The sequence below is a fragment of the Nycticebus coucang genome, chromosome 21 (genome assembly GCF_027406575.1).
Source record: "Nycticebus coucang isolate mNycCou1 chromosome 21, mNycCou1.pri, whole genome shotgun sequence".
NCBI classification, from domain to species: Eukaryota; Metazoa; Chordata; class Mammalia; order Primates; family Lorisidae; genus Nycticebus; species Nycticebus coucang.
The window spans coordinates 55723973-55748725 of NC_069800.1; the positions used below are offsets into that span (position 1 = coordinate 55723973).

At 44.6% G+C, this 24753-nt stretch overlaps 1 protein-coding gene across 3 annotated transcripts in view; it reads left to right on the forward strand.

Annotated features, from left to right (window-relative positions):
• SLC9A8 (solute carrier family 9 member A8) overlaps positions 1 to 24753 on the forward strand; it is an 80165-nt gene that overhangs the window by 30492 nt on the left and 24920 nt on the right. For all 3 annotated transcript variants that reach the window (XM_053574282.1, XM_053574283.1, XM_053574284.1), the window contains 5 exons: positions 3501 to 3602; positions 4691 to 4725; positions 10849 to 10992; positions 18413 to 18551; positions 20646 to 20751. In XM_053574282.1, the coding sequence (XP_053430257.1) occupies positions 3501 to 3602; positions 4691 to 4725; positions 10849 to 10992; positions 18413 to 18551; positions 20646 to 20751 (526 nt within the window). The remainder of the gene's footprint in view (positions 1 to 3500; positions 3603 to 4690; positions 4726 to 10848; positions 10993 to 18412; positions 18552 to 20645; positions 20752 to 24753) is intronic.

A 24753-nucleotide genomic window follows, 5' to 3' on the forward strand; every position in this document is an offset into this window, starting at 1 on the left:
TAATTTTTAGGGGAGGAGATATAAACTTGTTAAAAATTTGAGGAAAATAATAGTTTCTTAGAAAAACTAAGAAAAACCTTGGCTTGACAATTTCTGAGTGAAAGATGAGATTTTTTTTCTTTTTTAAATTAGTATGGATGCATAATATTGTATGTCTTTTTTTTTTTTTTTTGAGACAGAGTCTCACTATGTCACCCTCAGTGGAGTGCCATGGCTTCACAGCTCACAGCAACCTCAAATTCTTGGGCTTAAGTGATTCTCTTGCCTCAGCCTTCCAAGTAGCTGAGACTACAGAATAGTTATATGTCTTTATAGGGTACATGTAATGTTTTGATACAGACATACAATACGAATTTCTTTGAAGTGATATTTCAGCAGAAAATGTGGCAATTTATGAGAAAAAGATTGATGGGGATTAAAAATGCCAAATCAGAAGCTCTGGTCCACTTCCTGCCCTCCCCCAAGAAAGATAGAAAATCAACTTTGAATGTTTTATTTTAATGTTCCTGTATTTACTCATGTACATTTGGACTTGGAATACAAGTTTCAGTAAGATTATTATCAGTCGATGTGCCTTAAGTGTCAGCTACTGTAGATATATAAAGAATAGGATATTAGTTATGTCAGAGAGAAAGAAAGAAATTTGCTTTATATAGCAGATGGTAACTTATAATGTGGTAATTTGAATTTGGGTAAATTTGCAGTCCACATAATTTTTTTTTTTTTTTTTTGAGACAGAGTCTCACTTTGTCATCCCCGATAGAATGCCATGGCATCATAGCTCCACAGCAACCTCAAACTCTTGAGCTCAAGCAATTCTCTTGCTTCAGCCTCCCAAGTCTGAGACTACAAGTGCCCGCCACAACACCCGGCTATTTTTTTTAGAGACAAAAGGTCTTGCTCTGGCTCAGGCTGGTCTTGAACCTGTGAGCTCAGGCAATCCACCCGTCTCAACCTCCCAAGTGCTAGGATTATAGGCGTGAGCCACTGCGCCTGGCTAGGCACATAATTTATATCAGAATTAGATCCATGTAAACAGACTAAGACTGATTAATCTATTTTTAAATAACAAAATGAAGCAGCTATTTTGCAAAGAAGCTCATAGATGAAAGCCCTTTGTTTAGGAAAAACAAATCAGTGTGTAGGCCTTGAGTTATTTTAAAATTCTTTGTACACTAAAGATTGATATGCCAAACAAAGGAATTGAATGTCAGACTATAGGCAGCCAAATCAAAATTGCAAAGAAATTTCCTGAAGGAGAAAGGCTTATTAGAGCAGTCAGTGTTGAGCTGAGGATACTCTTTTGAAGTGAGCTTTAAAATAGCAGGTCCTGATGTCCCTGGCTTGGCAATTTCTTTCTTTCTTTTTTTTGGACACAGTGTCTCACTTCATCACCCTCGGTAGAGTGGTGTGGCGGCACAGCTCACAACCTCCAATTCCTAGGCTTAGGCAATTCTCTTGCCTCAGCCTCCCGAGGAGCTGGGACTACAGGTGCCCGCCACAACACCTGGCTGTTTATAGAGGCAAGGTCTCACTCTTGCTCAGGCTGGTCTCAAACCTGTGAGCTCAGGCAGTCCACCTGCCTCAGCCTCCCAGAGTGTTAGGATTACAGGTGTGAGCCACTGCACCCAGCCATCATTTGTTTAATCTTCTTACGACAAATATCTGTTCAGATCCTTTGCCCTTTTTTTTCTTTTTAATTGAGACAGAGTCTAAAGCTGTGGCCCTGGGTAGAGTGCCACAGTAATCGCCAACTCAGGCTCAAGCAATCCTCTTGCGTCAGTTTTTCTGTTTTTTTAGTAGAGACAGGGTGTCGCTTTTGCTCAGGCTGGTCTCAAACTTGTGAGCTCAGGCAATCCACCCACCTCTGGGATTATATGCGTGAGCCACCGCGCCTGGCCCCCTTTGCCCATTTTTTAATCAGATTAGTTAACTTTTTTTCCTATTGAGTTGTCGGAGCTCCTTATATATTCTGTGGCTTGTCTCATCACTTTATTGTTTCCCTTGTAGTATAAAAGCTTTTTAGTTTGATATGATCCCATTTAGAAAGATGGGATTCTTATCCACACCCACAATCAAGGATGATCAAAGCCTCTTGGTGGTGGTTCCTCAATGGAGTTCTAATTTATTAAGGTTCTACTTTTTTTTTTGAGACAGAGCCTTAAGCTATCGCCCTGGGTAGAGTGCTGTGGCATCACATCTCACAGCAACCTCCAGCTCCTGGGCTCAAGTGATTCTCCTGCCTCTGCCTTCCAAGTAGCTGGGACTGCAGGCGCCTGTCACACGCCCAGCTATTTTTTTGGTTGCACCCGTCATTGTTGTTTGGCGGGCCCGGGCTGGATTCGAACCCGCCAGCTCAGGTGTATGTGGCTGGCGCCTTAGCCGCTTGAGCCACAGGCGCCGAGCCTTTATTAACGTTCTAATTAACAGCTTAATTTCTTTAATTTTATGGAAATTTGAAAGATGTTACCCTACTGCTTGAACTTGGATATTTTCTCTTAAATGTTATGATATATAGATAGAAACATATTTTATCTGTCATATTTAATGATGGTGCTAATAGAGCGAAATAAAACTGTTGAAAAGACTTCGACAGCAAAATGGAGATTCTGATAGTATAACCTGTTATCTTGGTATTCTTTGTAATAATACACCTTTTCTTGATTAAAGGAAAACTATAATTGTATAGACTTTGGACTTTGAGCAGACACGAAGCACAGTTAATTTCTTCAGTGCGTGTTTGTCGAGCATTTGCCATCTGACAGGCGTGTGGCATTGCCTGGGCACAGGCGTGTGCTCATTGCCCCCACTGAGCTTGCAGCCTTGTGGGAAATACAGACATCTGTTAAATGGTTACATAAGTAAATGTGAAATTACAGCCACGTCAAGAGCTACAAGAGAGGATCATTGTGCATTGAGAGCATAGTCAAGGATCAGAGCTGGGCACTGGCTAAGGGATCAGGGAAGGCTTCCCTCAGGAAGAGTCTGAATGTCCTGAGATGTTAGGATCATTAAAGTACACCAAGCAAAGAGGGAGCACAAGCTGCTCAAAGCTGCCAGTGTGACTGGAACCAGGGAACCAAGGGGAGCCAGATGAGGTTAGAGGCCTTCCCATGGGTAGAACCAACTGGAGTGGGTGTCAGTTGCATTTTGAGGGGAAGTAGGGGTAGGGGGAAGACAGCACAATCAGATTCGTCCTTTGCAAAAATCATTCTGGAAGCATTTGGAGAGTGAAGGGAAAAGGGCCAAGAAGGGCTGAGGAGACTTGTGAGAAGCTTGCAGTGGTACAGGTGAGAGATTATGTGAGTGACAGGGACACCGAAGTAGGTGGGGGTGCAGGAAGACTCCCAGGTTTCCAGCTGGTCAAGCAAGACCCGTGGCAGTGCACTTTACCGGGCATCAAGCCTCTCCAAGGGTGGGTATGCGGGCCACACCTTCACATCTTCACCAACAGGACGGGCTTTTCTAATCAGTTCTTTGATTTCTACTCTTTCAAACAGGGTAACTTCTTTCAAAATATTGGTTCCATCACCCTGTTTGCTGTTTTTGGCACAGCCATCTCCGCTTTTGTAGTAGGTGGAGGAATTTATTTTCTGGGTCAGGTAAGAAAAACGTCTTTGAAAACCTTTGAAAATCGTATATTCTTGGAGCTAGTGCAGGGAGGTGGGGAAGGAACATCTGCTGGGGCCTGAGTTTCCCTTTGAGGGTAAAGGCCTCTGGGAAAGAAGGCCCAGCTGCACGTGGGGCACAGTAAAGGCGTGTTAGATGGTTTCTAAGTGCCCTCCAAGAATGTTGGTATCTGGAATTGAGTGAATCTTTTCCATAATCCCCAAAAGTATTTTTTCTTATTTCCAACCAATACTGTCTTAAATTGGAATACCTAAAAATAGAGTAGAGTATATGGCATCAAGACCTTCAGATTATAATGCTATCAGCTGTGTTAGGTAGGCTGAATCAGGATCAAACAGTTTCTTAATACAAATTTTCATTTTTAAATCAAGGATTCTGACTCTGTTCACTCAATTCTATCTACCTGTAGAATTATATACTCTGGATTTTCTCCCACTGCTAAACCACTTCCCACTGGCATCAACTGGGCGTTCTGCACTTTGGCCTTTAATTTGAATTAATGTAGACCAGACATCCCTGGGAAGGTGGTCTCTGTAGTTTTACATTGTGCATGTCCATGCATGTCACAGTTTTTGTCCTTTACTGCCAGTTGCAGAAAGTTTGCCTGTCCCACTTCTGCAAACTAAAGTAAAGGTCCGGCATCCGGACCACTGGACGTGTCTCTTACATGTGTCAGCTGCTTTCTTCTCTTGATAGCTAAAGCCCATTCCATCTGATTTTCACCTTTATTGCTGCTTCAGTAGCACTAGCATAAATCCATCATGGAACTTTGTTCATTGCTCAGCTTCTAGTAACAAATAGAAATAAACTCTAGAGAAGAAAACTGCCATTAATTGGGCTTGAAAAATGTAGCATTCTTTTCCATACTTCTGTTGTATGATGATGGAATGCATGCTTAAACTAGAACTTAGAGGAGTTTTCTTTATTTTTCAAGTGGTTCTGGGGCTGAAGATCAATGTCCTTATTAGTTTTAATGAAGCACTAATGGACATTTTAATCTTCTTGGCTGTTCTCCAGGGGTTTTTTTTGTGTCTGTGTGTTTGTGTGTTTTATTTTACAGGCTGATGTAATCTCTAAACTCAACATGACAGACAGGTAAATCCTTCATACTGTAACACCCATGTGACTGCTTTTCAGGCTGGGGAAAATTTTCTCCACATTGCTTCCTGGGTGTGGTACTTTGTTATTTCTTTCTCTCTCTCTCATATATATATTTTCTTTTGCTAAGGATTTCTGCTGTAGAATCTATTTTGAATTAATTTATGTCTCGGAAATGAATCAGAACTAGATTGAAGATTTTGAAGATCCTTAGTAAGAGCATTGTTGATTGAAATGATTGATTTAGTTTAAACTCTGGTCTCTTAACTCCCCTGTTATACTGCATACCCCCTGCACTATCGGCCTTTTGTCATTTCTAAGTCTTTTCAGTGGCCATAATAAAAACTGTCTTCTTGAGAGATTAGGAATGGGGAGAGGGAAGGGGGAACCTTTACTCTGAGATTCCCACCAAGTCAGAGATGGGCTTGGGGTGGGGGCAGAAGGCAGGGGGCCCAGGGCTGTATTTTGAGTACCCCCTCAATCTGCAGCTACTCCTGTGAGCCCGCTCTGGTGAGCTGCTGTCTAGGAGACCCACCCAGCAATTCTTACAACAGCTTAGTGAGAAGCTGCCTAGGCAGCTGCCTCTCAGAAAGAACTAGAGCTAGTGCTGAAAAAGTGCCTGAGCAGAGCGCAGCCTGGTTAGCCACACGGAGAATATGCAGCCTTACTCCATGTCTGTGTCCAGCATCAGTGCTTGGTTTGGTCTGGTGGCATGGCTGGGGAGCTGGGCAGTGCGGTCAGGTGGTGAGCCCCACCCAGGTCCTTGCCATGGGGCCAGAGATTTTTGGCTTTAGGAGCAATTTAGCAATTTGGGACTAGAATTTTAGACTCCTTTCCATGGGAAATGGGCCTCTGGCAATAAGTCTAATCCCATTCCCATCTCTACTCGCCACCCTCCCCCGCCTGGCACATAAATTTTAGAGCTTTTGTGGTAAGATAGTTTTGATACATAAAAGCCACATACCTCTTCATAGGAGCTAAAAATAAAGCAGAATGATGTAATGTGTTTTGCAGGTATTTGCAAGCAAAAAGAATGCCCTAAGCCCAGTTGACCCATAGGAAGGTGTCATAGCATTCAAACTGGTTTAGGAAGCAACTGGTTAGAGATACAGTCAATGTTGGATAGATGTTTGTGAATTGAATCAGAGGTTGGGGTGGTCAAGTGGAGAAGAAGGAAAAATTGCCCATAGACAAGCCACCTAAGGGTTGGGTAGGGTTTCTCTCTCCACATGCAGATGTTTTTTGTGGGCTGCTCTAGGGCGGCAAACCCACACAAACTGCAAGGCTTGGCAAAGCACTCAACAGGGAAGCCAGTCAGGTCTGAGTCTAGAAGTGGGACAGTGGCCAGCAGGAGAGCACACCCTGTCATAAGGGAACAGCTACATCTCAGCTCCACCTAATAATCGCCATGTAAAAATACAAGCACAGAATTACTAACGTTTAAAGTAATTTTTTTCAAAAGAGGCCAAGTTTCTAAAGTTTTGTAGGGATTTTCCAGTTTTTAAATGTTGGTAATTTACTCCATTTTTCTTTTTTTCTTTTTATTTTATTATTTATTTATTTATTTATTTATTTGCAGTTTTTGGCTGGGGTCAGGCTCGAACCCACCACCTCTGGTATATGGGGCCGGCGCCCTACTCCTTGAGCCACAGGTGCTGCCCTATTACTTTATTTTTTTTAGGGACAGAGTCTTACTTTGTCACCCTTGGTAGAGTGCTGTGGCATCACAGCTCACAGCAACCTTCAACTCTTGGGCTTAGGCAATTCTCTTGCCTCAGCCTCCCAAGTAGCTGGGACTACAGGTGTCCGCCACAACGCCCAGCTATTTTTTGTGGCAATTTGGTCGGGGCTGGGTTTGAACTTGCCACACTTGGTATATGGGGCTGGTGCCCCATTCACTGGATCACAGGTGAGCCAACTTACTCCATTTTTCAAAAATATCACGCAGGCTCAACATGAGCACCACAGGCCACCTTTTGCAATCTCTGTATTATCATAAAAATGGGCCAGGTATGATGGCTGCCTGTAATCCTAACACTCTGAGAGGCCAAGGTAGGTGGATTCCTTGAGCTCAGGAGTTCGAGACCAGCCTGAGCAAGAGCAAGACCTCGTCTCTAAAAATGTAGCTGGGCATTGTGGCATGTGCCTGCAGTCCCAGCTACTTGGGAGTCTTGAGGCAGGAGGATCGCTTGAACCCAAGAGTTTTGTTTTCTTTTTTAAGACAGAGCCTCAAGCTGTAGCCCTAGGTAGAGTGCTGTGGCATCAAAGCTTACAGCAACCTCCAACTCCTGGGCTCAAGCGATTCTCCTGCCTCTGCCTCCCAGGTAGCTGGGACTTACACGGGCACCCCCCACAATGCCCGGCTATTCTTTGGTTGCAGCCATCATTGTTGTTTGGTGGGCCCGGGCTGGATTTGAACCCACCAGCTCAGGTGTATGTGGCTGGCGCCTTAGCTGCTTGAGCCACAACTACCAAGCCTGAACCCAAGAGTTTAAGGTTGCTGTGAGCTCAGCTGAGGCCACAGCATACTAGTGTGGCCAACAGAGTACTCTGTCTGAAAGAAAGAGAAAAAGAAAATGTAAAAATGACTTTGTCGTATAGATTTTATTTTAGTGATATTTCTGCCAGAGAGATTTCACTCTTACGTACCTTGAATTGTTTCACTAGTCCAATCTATTTCATTTTTGTTTTGTTGATGTTGATATCTTTTGAGATGACAGAATAAAGAAAACACATTTTTAAGTTGCAATTCTGTCTTTCAGCCTTTCTTTCTTTCTTTTAGACAGAGTCTCACTATGTCACCCTCAGTAGAGTGCTGTAGCGTCACAGCTCACAGCAACCTCAAACTCTTGGGCTTAAGCGATTCTCTTGCCTCAGCCTCCTGAGTAGCTGGGACTACAGGCGCCCGCCACAATACCAGCTATTTTTTGTTGCAGTTGTCATTGTTGTTTAACTGGTCCAGGCTGGATTTGAACCCGCCACCCTCAGTTTATGTGGCTGGCGCCATAAACACTGTGCTACAGGTGCCAAGTCTATCTTTCAGCCTTTCAAAGAACTGACTGGGTCATGAAGGTATGGCCAGGTTAAGTAACTCCTTAGAGTTACTTAGATATAGACCTCTCAATTCAGTTTATATTTCAGAGATTTTATATTCACTGTCAGGAATACTCTGCCTCAATTTAGATTCCCAATGAAAGTTAAATATGTTATGTGATTTATACAAAGCATTTCTCCCCAACTTTTTATTTTGAAAAAAAAATTTTTTCTAGACAGAGTCTCACTATCTTGCCTTCTGTAGAGTGCGGTGATATCGCAGCTCATAGCAACTTCAAACTCTTTTTGGATAAAGCGATTCTTCTGCCTCAGCCTCCCAAGTAGCTAGGTCTTGGGAGGTGCCCACCACAACGCCCAGCAAGTTTTTGGCTTTAGTTGTCACTGCTGTTTGGCAGGCCCGGGCTGGGCTCGAACCTGCCACCTCTAGTGTATGTGGCTGGCGCCCTAGCTGCTCGAGCTACAGGTGTCAAGTCTATTTTGAAATTTTTCAAACATGCAGAAAGATATAGCCTTCCATAGTGAACACCTATATATCCACCACTGAGATGCTGTACTTACCCTTAACTATATTTGCCTTCACACATATCCTTCCATCTGTCCATCCCTCTCCCCATTCATAAGTTCACCTGCTAGCTCCTGCTATCTCATCTCTAGTTCAGGATGTCAGAAGATTGCAATGAAGGATATCAGCAAGGCCTCCTCTTTCGCTGCAGCTTAAACCCAATACAAAGTAGTTTAAGCAAAAAAGGGGGGGAAAGGAGATGTTTATTGGCTTATAGAACTGAAGCGTCCCCAGAATGATGGCTGCTGGCATGACAGCCTCTAGTGGCCACAATGTTGGGAATCTCTTCTCTAGCTGGGTCTCAGCTCAGCTCCCCCTTTAGAGGCTTCATCTACCCAACAAGGCACCACAAATGGTACCAGTCTCACATTACCCTCACTTCAGACATCTCTGCCTAAAGGGCCACCCTGTTCCCTAAGCTGGTAACATGCCTGGCAGTGACCCTCGTTGATCAAGTTCCGGCCCCATGCCCACGCCTAGAACTCCGTGTGGCTACAAGGTTTGAGAGTGGGAGGAGGTGTGGCTTTCCAGAGGAAATTCAGTGCTGTTACCAGGACCAAGCATGTGGGTACTGAGCAGAGAGAGCTGTGGCTGTCCACCCTCCTGTGCTGTGCATGGATGAAAGTGGAGAGAGCCCACTTCAGGATATGCTTTGCAGGCATCCTTCATCAGTCTTGGCCTCTTGTAATACTGTTGTGGTTGATGAGAGTGCGAATAAAAGAGAGACAAGACACTGTGTGTCTAGGCTGCAATTCCAGGACCTTAGGACCAGCCCTAACAAAATAGGGCCTCCCAGGTTGGCAGTTTTTTGGTGGCGCTACCTTCCTGTCTTACCTCTCCCCCACCCGCTTCCTGCCTGCCTTCTGCTAGGATCTCTGGGCCATGCTCAGTACAGATCCTGGGAACACACCCATGATGACAACACAGCATCCGCCCCCTTGGAGCCCACATTTATGAGATAATCTCTGTGAGGACAGGTGAAGTCCAGGAACTGAGGTCTATGGGAGACCATCTCAGCCTAGGCTCCCGAGGCCCTCCCAGATGAATTCACATTTATTACACTCACAGGGAGTTACCATGGAAACCAGAAGCCAAATTTCAGGTTTATAAAGAGAGCCATAACTGGCAAGGCAGCCAGGGGTTTCCTGTGGTCAGCACTCTCTCCCTGACCCTGGGGGAAGACATCATTCATCAAAGGCTACCTGGTGCCCTCTTCCCTCTCACACCTGAGGTGGGTGAGGTTGGGAAGCATAAGGCAAGTGGTCTCTGGTTTATGACTGGTACAGACTGTGCCCTAAGGGCTCCTTGTTTTTTCTGGTGTTGTAGAAGGGGACAGCCCCACCGATCTGTCTACACTAGAAAGAAAGCAGCGCCCAGCATAGCAGTTTGAGGGAATAGAAGCTTGCAAGAATAGCCAGGCCCCTCCTGGGAGCTGGGCCTACCACTCATCCCCCTACTAACACCCCTGCTGCCACAGGCATGTTCTTCCTGTTTCTCTGGCAGCCAGACTTGCTCCCACCTCAGGGCTTACTTGCTGTCACCTCTGCCCCCAGGTCTTGGCCTGGCTGGCTGGCTGCTGCTTGTCACCTAGGTTCTTGCACAAATGTGTCACCTCTTCAGAGGCTTTTCCTGACTCCCCAATCTGAGTATCCCACACACTCCCCCATCAGGTTACTCTTTTTCACATCACCCTGATTTATTTCCTGTGTCACAATGGTTGTTTTCTAAATTTGTCTTAGTCTGTGGATTTTGCTGTTCCCAGCGTCCTGCTGAGGGGTGCCGACTCCTGGCTGTACACTTGTTAACTGACCGACTGGGGCAGGTCACTTGATCTCATTGTCCCTCAGTTGCTTCTGTGTCCCTGGGGCAGTATTAGTCCTCTCCCATATAGTTGCTGTGTGCCGCATTGAGTTACTGTATGTGAAGTGCTTAGAACAGTGCCTGGGCTGTGGGAAAGGTGGCTCAATCTCCGTAGGTGCTGTCAGTGAGATCTGCTGGCCTGCCTAGGAGAGGCATCAGCACCAGCCCACACCACCATCCCCTGCAGCATGTTGGCGGTGCTGCTAGTTTTTGGCAGTTTCTTAGGTGTTACAAAGGCAGAGGCTGGTTGTAGATGGCACTCCAATGGCCTGGTGGCAAGGGGCAGAGTAGAGGTCAGACCTAGGAGCTCATGGATTGTTTGGCTCCAGCTGCTCTGACCAAGAGGGCTGAGCGGTGTGTAATGTATCCAAGGAAAAGACTTCCGTCCGTCACTGGTCAAAATAAGGTCTCAGTATTGACAGTGGAAACCCAGGCCAGTCCTAGTGACTTGTTTTAGAGAGGGCCTTTCACTACTCCTTTAGCAGAGAAGTGGGAAAAAGATACCATACCATCTGCTGTAGCTGCTTCCGCGCCAGCGTGTACTGTTGTGTTATGTTAAATACAGTCTTTGACTCTGATGCTTTGAATCATGGACCAAGTGTGCTACACACTTCAGAATCTCCCCACTTCCTTTTCTCTTCCAGTTTTGCATTTGGCTCCCTGATATCCGCTGTGGATCCCGTGGCCACTATTGCTATTTTCAACGCACTTCATGTGGACCCCGTGCTCAACATGCTAGTTTTTGGAGAAAGTATCCTCAATGACGCAGTCTCTATTGTCCTGACCAAGTAAGTGTGGAGAGAACAAACTGCTTTCTCTGGGTGACGGAATTAAAGATCCTTGTAACAAAAGGTCAGCTATTTCCACACAGCTGCGTGTACAGTCACTTGTTGTCTGGGTGGCTGGCCCACCTGTTGTCTTTCTTTCCCCACCACCGTTCCCCCTCTCCCCACCCCACCCCTATTTCTTTCTTATCCCTCTGCCCTGACAAGGCTTCATGTGCCACAGGAATATTGCCAGGGTCCACAGGTGATTAGGAGAAGAGAGTCCCCCCCACCTTTTTTTTTATTGTTAAATCATAGCTGTGTACGTTAGTGCAATCAAGGGGTACAATGTGCTGGAGTCCCCCTTTTTTGACCCATCTTTTAGTGGTGGTTTCTGAGCCCAGCTTCTCGTCAGCATCACTATGCTGTTTATTAAATGTGACCTTCCCGGGCCCCCCCCTCAGAGCTTGTGATTCATTTGGTCAGGGGTGAGTCCCGAGTTCCCCAGGTGATGATGAAGCAGTCATTGGGGGATCAGTGTTTGGGCAGCATCATTTGAGACAAAAGTGGTGGACACTTGCTGGTTCATGTCACCTTCGTTTTCACAGCTATAAAATAAGATAGTAATAATAATAGGTGTCCCGCCTTAAGATGCTATTATGTAAAAGCTACTTTGGAAACTGCAAATTTTTTCCAAATGTTTATTGGTATTACAGCCTTGGTTCTTGGGATCTGGGAAATTAAAGATGAATCATAAAATGTTTAGAAATCATTGGGGAAAGGAATCCATTTAAAATAATCTCAACAGCTTGGCACCCATAGCTCAGTGATTAGGGCGCCAGCCACATACACCGGAGCTGGTGGGTTCAAACCCAGCCCGGGCCTGCTAAATAACAATGACAACTACAACAAAAAAATTGATGGACATTGTGGCAGGCGCCTGTAGTCCCAGCTGCTTGGGAGGCTGAGGCAAGAGAATCCTTAAGCCCAAGAGTTTGAGGTTGCTGTGAGCTATGACGCCATAGCACTCTACTGAGGGTGACGTAGTGAGACTCTGTCTCAAAAAAATAAATAAATAGTAAATAATAAAAATACAATAAAATAGGGCAGCACGTGTGGCTCAATGGAATAGGGCACTGGCCCCATATGCTGGAGGTGGCGGGTTCAAACCCAGCCCTGGCCAAAAACTGCAAAAAAATAAATAAAATAATCTCAAATGGGCGGTGCTTGTGGCTCAGTGAGTAGGGCGCCGGTCCCATATGCCGGAGGTGGCAGGTTCAAACCCAGCCCCGGCCAAAAACCACAAAAAAAAAAAAAAAAAAATCTCAAATGCATTTATCTGATGCAGTTCTCTATGCCTGAACTCTGCATTTTATGATGGTCATTCACACATGTGGGCAAGAGACCCAAAGATTTTTGCCAAAACACAGAGAAGGCACAGACTACCAAAGCAGTTAGAGAAAGCCAGGAGCACCTTGTAGCCCCAACCACTCTAGAGACTGAGGCTGGACAATCACTTGAACCCAGGAGTTGGAGACGCACCTGGATAACGAGTATGAGACTCCTCCCCTCCAACACTAGAGAAACAGTTTTTGGAGAAAAGAACCCTGGATAGTGTATCAGAATGAACAAAGGGAATTTTAGAAGCCAATCTTATGTTCTGTTAGAGAATAGAATTTTCATTTATTTGAATACTGACTTATTTCTTTTGTTGTGGGATTTCTTGCTAAGTTTAACCACTCTGTGCTAGTTAGCATTTTTTTTTTTAGACAGTCTCATATTGTTGCCCTTGGTAGAATGCCATGGTGACGTAGCTTACAGCAACTTCAAACTTTTGGGCTTGAGCTATTCTCTTGCCTCAGCCTTCCAAGTAGCTGGGACTACAGGTGCCCACCACCACCCGGCTGTTTTTAGAGACGAGGTCTTGTTCTGGCTCAGGCTGGTCTTGAAACTGTGAGCTCAGGCAATCCACCTGCCTCAGCCTCCCAGAGTGCTGGGATAACAGGTGTGAGCCACCTCGCCCAGCAAAGTTTTATTAGAGATTATGTTCGGAAGGATTAGGTTTAAGGAGTGAACCGTTTAATAGGTATTATGTGACATGTGACATCAGTTAATGTGCCGTCCTTCTTCTACCCCTGCTTCTGGTTATTGTTTTACCATGTGTGCCCCATCTTATCCTTGTTTTTGCCTGGCATTTGCAGAAAAGCTTACCAAATACTGCCTGGTTGCAAGAGGTGCTCAACAGACCTTAGGAAAAAAGCAAACTTTAAAATATTTTTGGTATTCAAAAAGCAATACACATATTCTTCATAAAAAATTAAGAAACCACACAGGCAAGAAAGAAAGTAAGAAAAATCAGACTTATTGCTACATAAATAATTATGATTAATAATTTGGTGTAAGTATATGTCTATATTTTGTTTAAATGGGTTTATACCTCAAATATAGTGTTGTGATTTTTCCATTGAACAGAGTTGATAAAACAATCTTCTGTAACATCATTTATTGGTTACAGAGCATTCCTTTCTGTGGATTTATCATGATCTATTTAAGCAGTTCCCTTTTTCATGTTTCTCTTGGCAGAAATTTCTGTAGCTTTCTTAGAAAATTACCATACATCATACTGCAAGACCTTTAAACAATCTTATGGCAATATCTTTTCTTATTTAAGATCTATTCTGAAAGCTGCTTCGCTTTCTGGTTTTTACTTTTATCTTGTATCCTGGCTACACATATTGAACATTTGTGATAACAAAGTTTGCCCAACTTGAAGGTGACATCACAAGTTATTTTTATACGTTGGGAGTTAAACTCAATTGCTTTGTCTCTTATTTATTTAAAGAAAAAAAAATCTGTCGGAGGTAGGACCTTTTCTGAGCTTCTCTGGGTCCCTTTGCTACATAAAGGCCAGGGGTTAGGAGATATTTTCTATTTAAGAAGGTAAATGATGAAGTTATTGTAAATAGCCAAAGGTTCTTACTGAAAAAGTGCTTTTGAAGGCCAAGATCTCCTGGGATGACAGTTTCCACAGTTGCATCTGTGGATCACTTGCATGTCTAGTTTCCAGCCTCTTCTTTTGCCACAAGCCTACTCCTCTGAGCTACAGGCTGGCTTAGAATCAGCCTTACTGAGTTTCCTGACCAAGGTTGGTCACCTGCCATCAGCATTTGGTGTGGGACTTCTGTGTGCCATATGCTGCTCAGAGACCAGTTGCATTTGCTGAACTTGGGACATGGTGGGTGAAAGATAACAGAGAAGTGAACACAGTGCCTTGAGTATGAGGGGGCACAACAACCATGAGGGGTTTGAGGAGGCTTCTCAGATGAGATGCCGCTTGAGCTAGGCCTGGAAGGCCAGCAGGAATTTTCAAAAGAAGAAAGAGAGAAAAGGGGCATGGAGGGCTTGTTTTGTTTTTGTTTTTTGTTTTTTGTTTTTTTTTAATTGCAATTATATTTATTAATTAAATTGGAATTCTTTGGTATCCCTTTTTAATATAGGAGTTAAATATTTACTTTTTTTTTTTTTTTTTATTGTTGGGGTTTCATTGAGGGTACAATAAGCCAGGTTACACTGATTGCAATTGTTAGGTAAAGTCCCTCTTGCAATCATGTCTCGTTTGTTTTTGTTTTTGCTTAGTATTAGTATATTAAAAAAAAAAAAAAACCCACAACCCAGCTCCTTGGAGCTGTCATCACCTATCTTTGGTTATGAAGTAGAATCATTTTTTTTTTTTTTTTTTTTTTTTAGAGACAGAGTCTCACTTTATGGCCCTCGGTAGAGTGCCGTGGCCTCACACAGCTCACAGCAACCTCCACCTCCTGGGCTTACGCGATTCTCCTGCCTCAGCCTCCCAAGTAGCTGGGACTACAGGCGCCTGCCAAAACGCCCGGCTATTTTTTTGTTGCAGTTTGGCCGGGGCTGGGTTTGAACCCACCACCCTCTGTATATGGGGCCGGCACCCTGCTCACTGAGCCACAGGCGCCACCTGAATCATATTTTTTTAAGAGTTGTGCTTTATTGCCTCCATGCCTGTAGTTCAGTGGCTAGAGTGTCAGCCACATACACTGGGGCTGGTGGGTTCGAACTCAGCCCAGGCCTGCCAAACAACAATGACAACTACAACCGAAAAATAGCTGGGTGTTGTGGCAGGTGCCTGTAACCCCAAGCTAGTTGGGAGGCTGAGGCAAGAGAATCGCTTAAGCCCAAGAATTTAAGGTTGCTGTGAGCTGTAACGCCACAGCACTCTACTGAGGGTGACATAGTGAGACTCTGTCTCAAAAAAAAAAGAGAAAGTTGGGCGGCACCTGTGGCTCAGTGAGTAGGGCACCGGCCCCATATACCGAGGGTGGCGGGTTCAAACGCGGCCCCGGCCAAATTGCAACCAAAAAATAGCCGGGCGTTATGGCGGGCGCCTGTAGTCCCAGCTACTCGGGAGGCTGAGGCAAGAGAATCGCTTAAGCCCAGGAGCTGGAGGTTGCTGTGAGCTGTGTGATGCCACGGCACTCTACCGAGGGCCATAAAGTGAGACTCTGTCTCTACAAAAAAAATAAAAAAAAAAAAGAAAGTTATGGGGTCTTTTTATTTTTTTGAGACAGAGCCTCAAGCTGTCGCCCTGGGTAAAGTGCTGTGGCATCACAGCTCACAGCAACCTCCAACTCCTGGGCTCAAGCGATTCTCCTGCCTCTGCTTCCCAAGTAGCTGGGACTACAGGTGCCTGCCACGATGCCCAGCAATTTTTTGGTTGCAGCTGTCATTGTTGTTTGGCGGGACCAGGCTGGATTCGAACCCACTAGCTCAGGTGTATGTGGTTGGCATTTTGGCCACTTGAGCCACAGCAGCCGAGCCAAAGTTGTGTTTCATAAATAGTAATCTCCAAAGTGATCTGACACGTTTATCTTTGCAACTGAAAATGTTCATGAATTGCCCCTTTTTATTGGTGTTACCTTCATAAGCGCTAGAAAGCAAAATGTTTTCTGTTTCCTCATTAATTTTTAATTAAATCATGTTTTGCTTTGATTTGTTACTGTGACAGGGTTTTTTTTGTTTTGTTTTGTTTTGTAGAGACACAGTTTCACTTTATGGCCCTCGGTAGAGTGCCGTGGCCTCACACAGCTCACAGCAACCTCCAACTCCTGGGCTTAAGCGATTCTCTTGCCTCAGCCTCCCGAGCAGCTGGGACTACAGGCGCCCGCCACAACGCCCGGCTATTTTTTGGTTGTAATTTGGCTGGGGCCAGGTTTGAACCCGTCACCCTCGGTATATGGGGCCGGCGCCTTACCGACTGAGCCACGGGCGCCGCCCCAATGACAGGGTATTTTTAATCGAGGAAACTACTTGTTCTCTCCAGTACTGTTAAAGCTCATGAGATAGACCCCGGAACAGCACTGCCTTTTGTTCTTTAAGGTGTGAAACATGACCTTAGGCTGCGTGCGGTGGCTCACACCTATAATCCCAGCACCCTGGGAGGCAGAGGAGGGTGGATTGCTTGAGCTCAGGAGTTTGAGATCAGCCTGAGCAAGAGTGAGATCCCGTCTCTAAAAATAGCCAGGCAATGGCTCAGTGCCATAGCTCAGTGGTTAAGGCACTGGCCACATACATCAGGGTTGGTAGGTTCAAACCCAGCCCAGGCCAGCTAAAATAACAATGCCAATTGCAATAAAAAAATAGCCAGGCATTATGGTGGGCACCTGAGGTCCCAGCTACTTGGGAGGCTGAGGCAGGAAAATTGCTTAAGCCCAGGAGTTAGAAGTTGCTGTGAGCTGTGATGTCACAGCACTCTACCCAGGGCGACAAAGTGAACTCTGTCTCAAAAAGAAAAAAAAAAGTAGCTAGGTGATGTGGCAGGTGCCTGTAATTGCAGCTACTTGGGAGGCTGAGGCAAGAGAATTGTTGAGCCCAAGAGTTTGCGGTTCCCGTGAGTTATGACATCATGGCACTCTACCAAGGGTGACAGAGTAAGACTCTGTCTCAATAAAAAAAAAAAAATTAGTATCAATTCATGAAATGCTGATGAATGAGGCTAAATATTGCTCTTGACTAGTCTTTATTTAATTTACCAATTTATCAAAAATATATTGAGTATCTTGTGTGCTAGGATCTGCTTTAGGCTCTGGGCATGAACAAGATGGACACAGCTTGGACATGAAGCTTGATCTTCATGAAATAACAGACCGGGTTTCACATGCTGTGAAGGGGAAGTCAGGCACCACGAGAACCTAGAGATGGTCTGGTCTGTATGAAGGGCAGGGAGTTAGCTGAGGCCAGAGAAGGGTGAGAGATGACCTACTGGGAGGTACCAGTTCATCCCCATCCTGAACGAGGAGGAGATGAGGTCAGAGAGGTACTAGGGCAGGAGCCAGGTCATGCTAGGAAGACTGGTAGTCTTCCACCTAGTAACCCTGGAGGAGTTTCGAATGGGCTGATAATGTGATTAGATATGCATTTGAAAGAGATCATTTAGGCATCTGAGTATAGAACAGAATTGGTCTGTAGGAAGACCCAAGGATGTCTAAAGAGAGGTGAGTGAGGTCTATCCATGGGAGGACAGGGCTGCGCAGGAAGGAGAGAGGTGAATGGATGTGAGAGCAGGTTATTTCCTGAGAACGGCTCAAAGCTAAGGGCAGGAATTGAATTTAATGGCCTCTGACATTTTACTTTGCTCTATTACAGTGAGAGGAATTTCTTTCAATTCTTAATGCCTCCTAAATCCTCCCTCTAGGCCTAAAACCTCTGACATTTCTTCTTAGGGCGGCTCCATTCTGGTCTGACTTCTTGCCCTTGCCTTAGCCTCAGTTTCAGGTTCTAACGCAGGATTCCTGTGCTGACTAGGAGTGGACCCAGCCTGAGGTTGAAATGCCAGCACCTTCCTCAGCTGCTTCCCCGCCTCTGCCCCTGCCTGCTGCTCTCTCCTGGTCTGCCAGCCCCCACCACCTGCTCCCTGTGTTTTTGTCCTACTCATCTAGGTACCTGAGTGTTTCCACAATGTGCTCCACAGGCTTGGGCTCCCTGTCTCGCCTTTGCACACGCTGTTCCCTTGGGGTGCTTTCCCTCATTTCTTCGCCTGGGCCACTTGTCTTTGTCCTAGAGCTAAACCCAGCCCACATATTCTCAAGCACTTTTGTGGGCCTCCACCAGTCTGAGTTAGATTCCCAGTCTGTGTTTCTATAGCCCTCTGTCCTTCATCCAGATTGTCATCAGTTCTCATCTTGTTTTTCTCCCCATTAGCCTGGGGGAGCTCCTTGAGGGCAAGGACTCTGCTCTCACCCCTGAACCCCAGAAACTAAGGCAACACCTGGGACAAAGTAGGTGAACAAACCTGTGATTGCCAGTTGAACTATAGGATGAATGAGGGAATGAGCAGGAACTAAGTTTTAAGTTCTAAGTTAATTTCTAAGAACTTTGTGTATAACATTTTAACTTCTTTCTGTTTTCTTTTATTTCCTAGCACAGCTGAAGGTTTAACAAGAAAAAATATGTCAGATGTCAGTGGGTGGCAAACATTTTTACAAGCCCTTGACTACTTCCTCAAAATGTTCTTTGGCTCAGCAGCGCTCGGCACTCTCACTGGCTTAATTTCTGCATTAATATCCTTTTAATGTGATGAACACACAGGGCTGAGGGGATTATTCTCGATTATATCCATCTCTAGCCAATTTCTCCTGTTCCTCAGTGGGGCCAATTTTGGACTAAGGTTTTGTTCAAAGGAGCATTTCTGTGCTTAGTTTTGGTGTAAGAAACACTCCAATTTAAACTCAAGAATTTTTAAGTTTAACATGTGAAATTTAGGATGTCACTTTTCAAAGTATAAAAACCTAAACACAGTGGGATATCATAAATGATTTGGGGGGCTTCTCAGTTCCCAGAGTATGCTAGCCACATTCAGATGATTTTCATTTTCCACTGTCTCACTTTTCATATTCAGAAAATTGGAAATTAGTTTTCTTTGAAAATGTCAAATTGAGAAAATCTGTACCCCACTGAAAATGTTTTTTTGGAAGGATTAGAAAAGGGATTTTGAAAGCTTGCGTCATCTAAGTTATTTGCACTGATTTTGTTGTTTAACAACTGAGAAGCTTTCCAGCCAAAGAAGGAAAGAGGTTTGTTAAAGCCAGTGGCACCTTTATTGCCATAGAAAATGCATTACGTTTAAAATAGAAACAGACAACAGACCATTTCTGTGTGCGCCTAAGCCTACGTCTCAGGGAGAGAGGGCCACCTGGCCCTCCTCCACGAGCAGTTTGTTTCACAGATGGCCGGAAAAGACTCTTTTGCCTGGTTAAAAGTGTGTTTTTCTGCCATCTTGTTGAATTTTCCCATCAACTCCTTTGTCTAGAAGTCTAAAGGCTCTATTGAGTTGGCTGACATCTTCTCATATTGTACCAATAAACAGAATGGAAAAGAAAACTTTTTCCAGTTCAGTGATTTCCTCCATATTTATCCTTTTTTCTTTTTTTCTTCAAGAGATGGAGTCCTGGCTCAGTGCCTGTAGCTCAGTGGGTAGGGCACTGGCCCGGCCTATTAAACAACAATGACAACTGCAATCAAAAAATAGCCAGGCATTGTGGCGACACCTCTAGTCCCAGCTACTCAGGAGGCTGAGGCAAGAGAATCACTTAAGCCCAAGAGTTTGAGGTTGCTGTGAGCTGTGACGCATGGCACTCTACTGAGGGTGACGTAGTGAGACTCTGTCTCAAAAAAAAAAGAGAGATGGGGTCCTCTTTTGTTACCCAGTGTGGTCTCTAACTCCAGCCTTCCAAGTAGTTAGGACTATAGGTGTGTGCCACCACACCTGGATAATTTTTTTTAATATATATTTTAGAGACAGGGTCTCACTATGTCACCTAGGCTGGTCTTGAGCCCTCTGTCTCAAGCAGGCCTCCTGCCTCAGACTCCAAAGTAGCTGGGACTACATGCTCGAGCTACCACACTCAGCTATCATATTTATTTTTTTCTTTAAAAAAAAAAAGCATCTATTCTAATGAAATGGAGTAAATGGGTACTAAGAGCTCAATATTTGAATACATAGAGGACTCTCTTCTTTCACAAGGGCATGAGTCTAGATATCTCCACGAATAGGAAAGACTATTCTTCAATAGGGCATTGAACCACAGAGTTCTGGAAAGCAAGGTGGGAACCCTTTAGTGATCTCATCTGATGTTGACAGAGGAGGTCAGAGGGTGACAGTCTTAGGAGAGACCTGGCAGTGTGGGCTGTCCTGGGTCTGTCTGCAACCCCACTTTTGTCCCACGTCCCTGGCACATTCCCAGCCCTCTAAGCCACTGACTTAGGTTGATTTTAATTTTCTCCCACCATTTGTCTCTGGAATTTATGTTTCTTAGTCTTTTGTCAGATTCTTTTTCTTTTAACAGCAGTCTCCCTACAAAGACAAAGTTCTATCATGACAGCTTTCCAGTTTTGATCTTGGGATATTCCAAAATTTTTTGTTATCTGTTGTTTATATATATGGAAGGCAGCAGTTTTTGTTGTTATTATTGTTTTTTAAAATGCAGTCTTGCCACATTGCCCAGGCTGGCCTTGGAACTCCTGGGCTTAAGCGATCCTCCTGCCTCAGCCTCCCGAATAGCTTGGATGACAGGTGCATGCCACCATGCCTAGCAGGCCGCAGTTTTGTGACTTCAACTATTCCCTAACTCTTTTTCCTTGATGCTGTCATTTACGTGTTAAAGCATATTGACCTGAGGAAAACGCCCTCCCTGGAGTTTGGCATGATGATCATTTTTGCTTATCTGCCTTACGGACTTGCAGAAGGAATCTCACTCTCGGGTAAGTGACAAAGGAGTGGAAATGCTGTAATGATGGCACATCGTCCTACCTGGTAAAAGTTTTTGTTAGTTACATCACTTTCAGTCATAAGAGACAGTCACCAACCCAGAAAAGCTTAAGCTATAACGGGGATTTATTGACTCCCTAGAGATAAATCTGGATTTAGGCCTACCTGGATCCAGAAGCTAGTCTCATTGGTGTCATGGTCATGTTTTCTCTTTACTCACTTCCTCTCATTTATTTCCCATCATTCTTATGAAGCTCCCTCATAAATATGTAGCCAGTGGGAGGGAGGTTCCTGTTTTACTGATAAGAAAATAGAGGTTGAGAGAGATTAAATAAATTGCCCAAGGTCATAGCTGAATTGATGAAATAGCCATTAAAACGAGTTATCTTTGACTCAAGAAATGATGCTTAAAACCCCCTCCTCTAATGCACCTCCCTCCAAAACAGATGATCATAAAACCATGTACTAAGTTCTACACAGAAGGACGAGCATAGTGTAGCCGTGGCGTGATGTAGGAGCAGGGTTTTACTGAGTACACTTTACCTATGTTCAGAGTGTTCATGCTCCCACCACTCCTGTGGGGTAGGTACTAAGAGGTTAAGTCATTAGCTTAAGGCTGCACAGATAGTTAAGTGGCTGCAGTGAGATTCAAACCCAGCCCATTGAGCCTCAGAGCCTCCTCCCTGTTCCCCAGTGGAGGAGGGCATGCAGGTCCCAGTGGCAGACAGGGTCTGGAAGATGGGCTCACCACTCACTGGAAGGGGAATGGCCAGTCACAGAGTAGCAGTTTTGTTTTGTTTGTTTTTTTTTTTTTTGGCCAGGGCTGGGTTTGACCCCACAACCTCCGGCATATGGGGCTGGCGCCCTACCCTTTGAGCCACAGGCACTGCCCTAGAGTAGCAGTTCTTAGAGCGCTCACTTCCTTGAAATCAATCAGTAGGTGCTATTTGTGAGGCTTACTTAGTTGGTTTTTCTGCCTCCAAATTGAGGCTACGTCCCTAGTTTGTTAAATGTAAAGATGCTGACTTAGAAATGGAGGTCATAGCTCGGCGCCTGTGGCTCAAGCGGCTAAGGTGCCAGCCACATACATCTGAGCTGGCGGGTTTGAATCCAGCCCAGGCCCGCCAAACAACAATGACAACTACAACCAAAAAATAGCCAGGCTTTGTGGCAGGCACCTATAATCCTAGCTACTTGGGAGGCAGAGGCAGGAGAATCACTTGAGCCCAGGAGTTGGAGGTTGCTGTGAGCTGTGATGCGACAGCACTCTACCCAGGGCGACAGCTTGAGGCTCTGTCTCAAAAAAAAAAAAGAAAGAAAGAAATGGAGGTCACATACCAGGGAGCATGACTCACCCCTGTACCTGTATGAGGGGTGCAGCTGCGTGAGAAGGGCTCTGCCCCCTGCAGTTGACCCCATCCTTTGAGTGAAGGGTCTTCAGAGACTTGTTCTGGAAACGAGGCACATTGTGGAGGATATTTTGATCTCTGCCCACAGAATGGTTTTTCTTTTTTTATTAACTTTGTTGCGGTATAATTTACATACAATAAATGCCCCTATTCCAAATGTTTTCACAAATACAATACACTCAGGCTGGCTGCAGTGGCTCATGCCTGTAATCCTAGCACACTGGGAGGCTAAGGTGGGTGGATTGCCTGAGCTCATAGGTTCAGAGACCAGCCTAAACCAGAGAGAGACCCTGTCTCTAAAAATAGCTGGGCATTGTGGCGGCCCCCCATAGTCCCAGCTATTTGGGAATCTGAGGCAAGAGAATCGCTTGAACTTAAGAGTTGGAGGTTGCTGTGAGCTATGATGCCATAGCACTTTACCAAGGGGTACAGTACAAAGTGAGACTTTGTCTCAAAAAAGGAAAAAAAAAAGTTTAGACATCCTGATAGGTGGGTAGCAGTTGGATTCAAAGGACCTTGGTGTGGTTCTCTTCATATTCTACTTGGGGTTCTTCTTGCGTTTATGTGAGTTTATACTTTTTGTCGAATTTCAGTAAATTCTTACCTCTTTCTTTAAGCAATTTTTTCTGTCTCCTCTCCCATTCCCAGAGACACTCTAGTTAATCCAATTATGACAGTGTGCTATTGGCCCACAATATGCTTTGCCCCCTTTTTCAGTCTTTTTTTTCCTCCCGTATGTTTTATTTTGGTCAGTTTCTACTGCTGTGTCTTCAAGGCCACTGATCTTTTATTCTGCTGTGGAATCTCCTGTTAATCCCATCCGTTTTACTTCTCATTTTAGATACTTGTATAATTCATCTAAAGTTCCCTTTGGGTTATTTTTATATCTTCTCTCTCTCTTCATTATGTTCCTGTTTTTCTCTATATTCTTGAGCATATGAAACATATTTATAATAGCTATTTTCATGTTCTTCTTAGCTAATTCCTTCATCTCTGTCAATTCCAGGTCTGATTTATCAACTTTTTTTCTGCCCATGGATCACATTTTCCTGCTCTTTGCTATTAATTTTTTATTGGACGCCAGTCATTGTGAACTTTAGTTGTTGAACACAAGATTTTATTGTATTCCTTTATAGAGTTTTGGACTTTCCTTCCATCATGCATCTCAGTCTCTGAGAATCAGTTCAGACCTTTTTTGAGGCTTAGTTATAGTTAAATTCAGAGCAGGTCCAGAGGAGCAGTGCCCTAATTTAGGCAATGCCCTGCTGAGGCCTCTACCTCACACTTTACGTACTATGAGGTCATTCCATTCTGGCTGATGGGAACGCAAACTATTCCAAACTGTGTCAGCTTTGGGAATTGTTCGGCTTTTTTTAGTGGTTCTTTCCTCTGTCTCTTGGATTTTATTCCATACATGTGTAGACAGTCTGTGTCAGTCAAACATTTGCAGGGACTTTATTGTGGATCACCTGAGCTCTTTTTTTGTGTAGTTGCCTCATCTCAGTGAGACAGACCAGTTGGTGAAAAGTGGCTACCATGTTTGTTTCCCGTCTGGCTAGAATCATAGACCTATGCTGCCTTTTATCCAATGTCAGAAAACAGTTTTGTTTTATCTGTTATCAGATTTTCTAGTTATTTATATCAGGGCAGTGATTTGCGTAGCAACTCTTCCTCCATGGGCAAAGTGGAAATCTTCATGGGTAGAGTGCCCTGGCATCATAGCTCACAGTAACCTGAAACTCGAGCTCAAGCTATTCTTTTGCCTCAGCCTCACCAGTAGCTGGGGCTACGCGTACCTGCCACAACGCCCAGTTAGTCTTTCTATTTTTAGTAGAGATGGGGTCTCAGTCTTGCTCAGGCGATCCACCTGCCTCAGCCTCCAGAGTGCTGGGGCTACAAGCATGAGCCACCGCACCCAGCCTCTTCAGTGGTTTTTAATGATTTGGATGAACAGAATTCTCTTTCCCATAGCTTACTATTTGGAGTCACACATGGCTACTTTCTGAGCAGATCTTACCAAGGAGGAAGCAGAAAGGACTCTGGCCTCATTGGAGAACTGTGTAAACCTGGGGCAGTGGGGTGTTTTTTTTGTTTTATTTTTCTTGGAGATGAGGTTCGCTGTTTTGCCCAGGTTAGACTCAGATTCCTGGGCTCAAGCAATCCTCCCAGCTTAGCCCCATTGAGTTCCTGGGATTAAGATAGGCAACCAACCAGACTTGGTTTTGTTTGTTTTTAATCCCAAACCAGTTTACCAGGATAATTTTATCCAGGTATCTACCATAGTTCCCTCCCTTATCTTTTTTTTTTTTAAATGTGACTTTGTTAATATATATATATTTATATATATACATATACTTTTTTTTTTTTGCAGTTTTTGGCTGGGGCTGGGTTTGAACCTGTCACCTCTGGCATATGGGGCCGGCGCCCCACTCCTTTGAGCCACAGGCGCCACCCCCCTCCCTTATCTTTATTGAATGTTGGCACTTACGTAAACATTGCCTGTGAGTCATTTGGCTCCAGTGTAGCTATTTTTATTTCTGTTTTTCTAAATTGTTCCTCTACCCCCTTTGAGATTATCACTGAGTA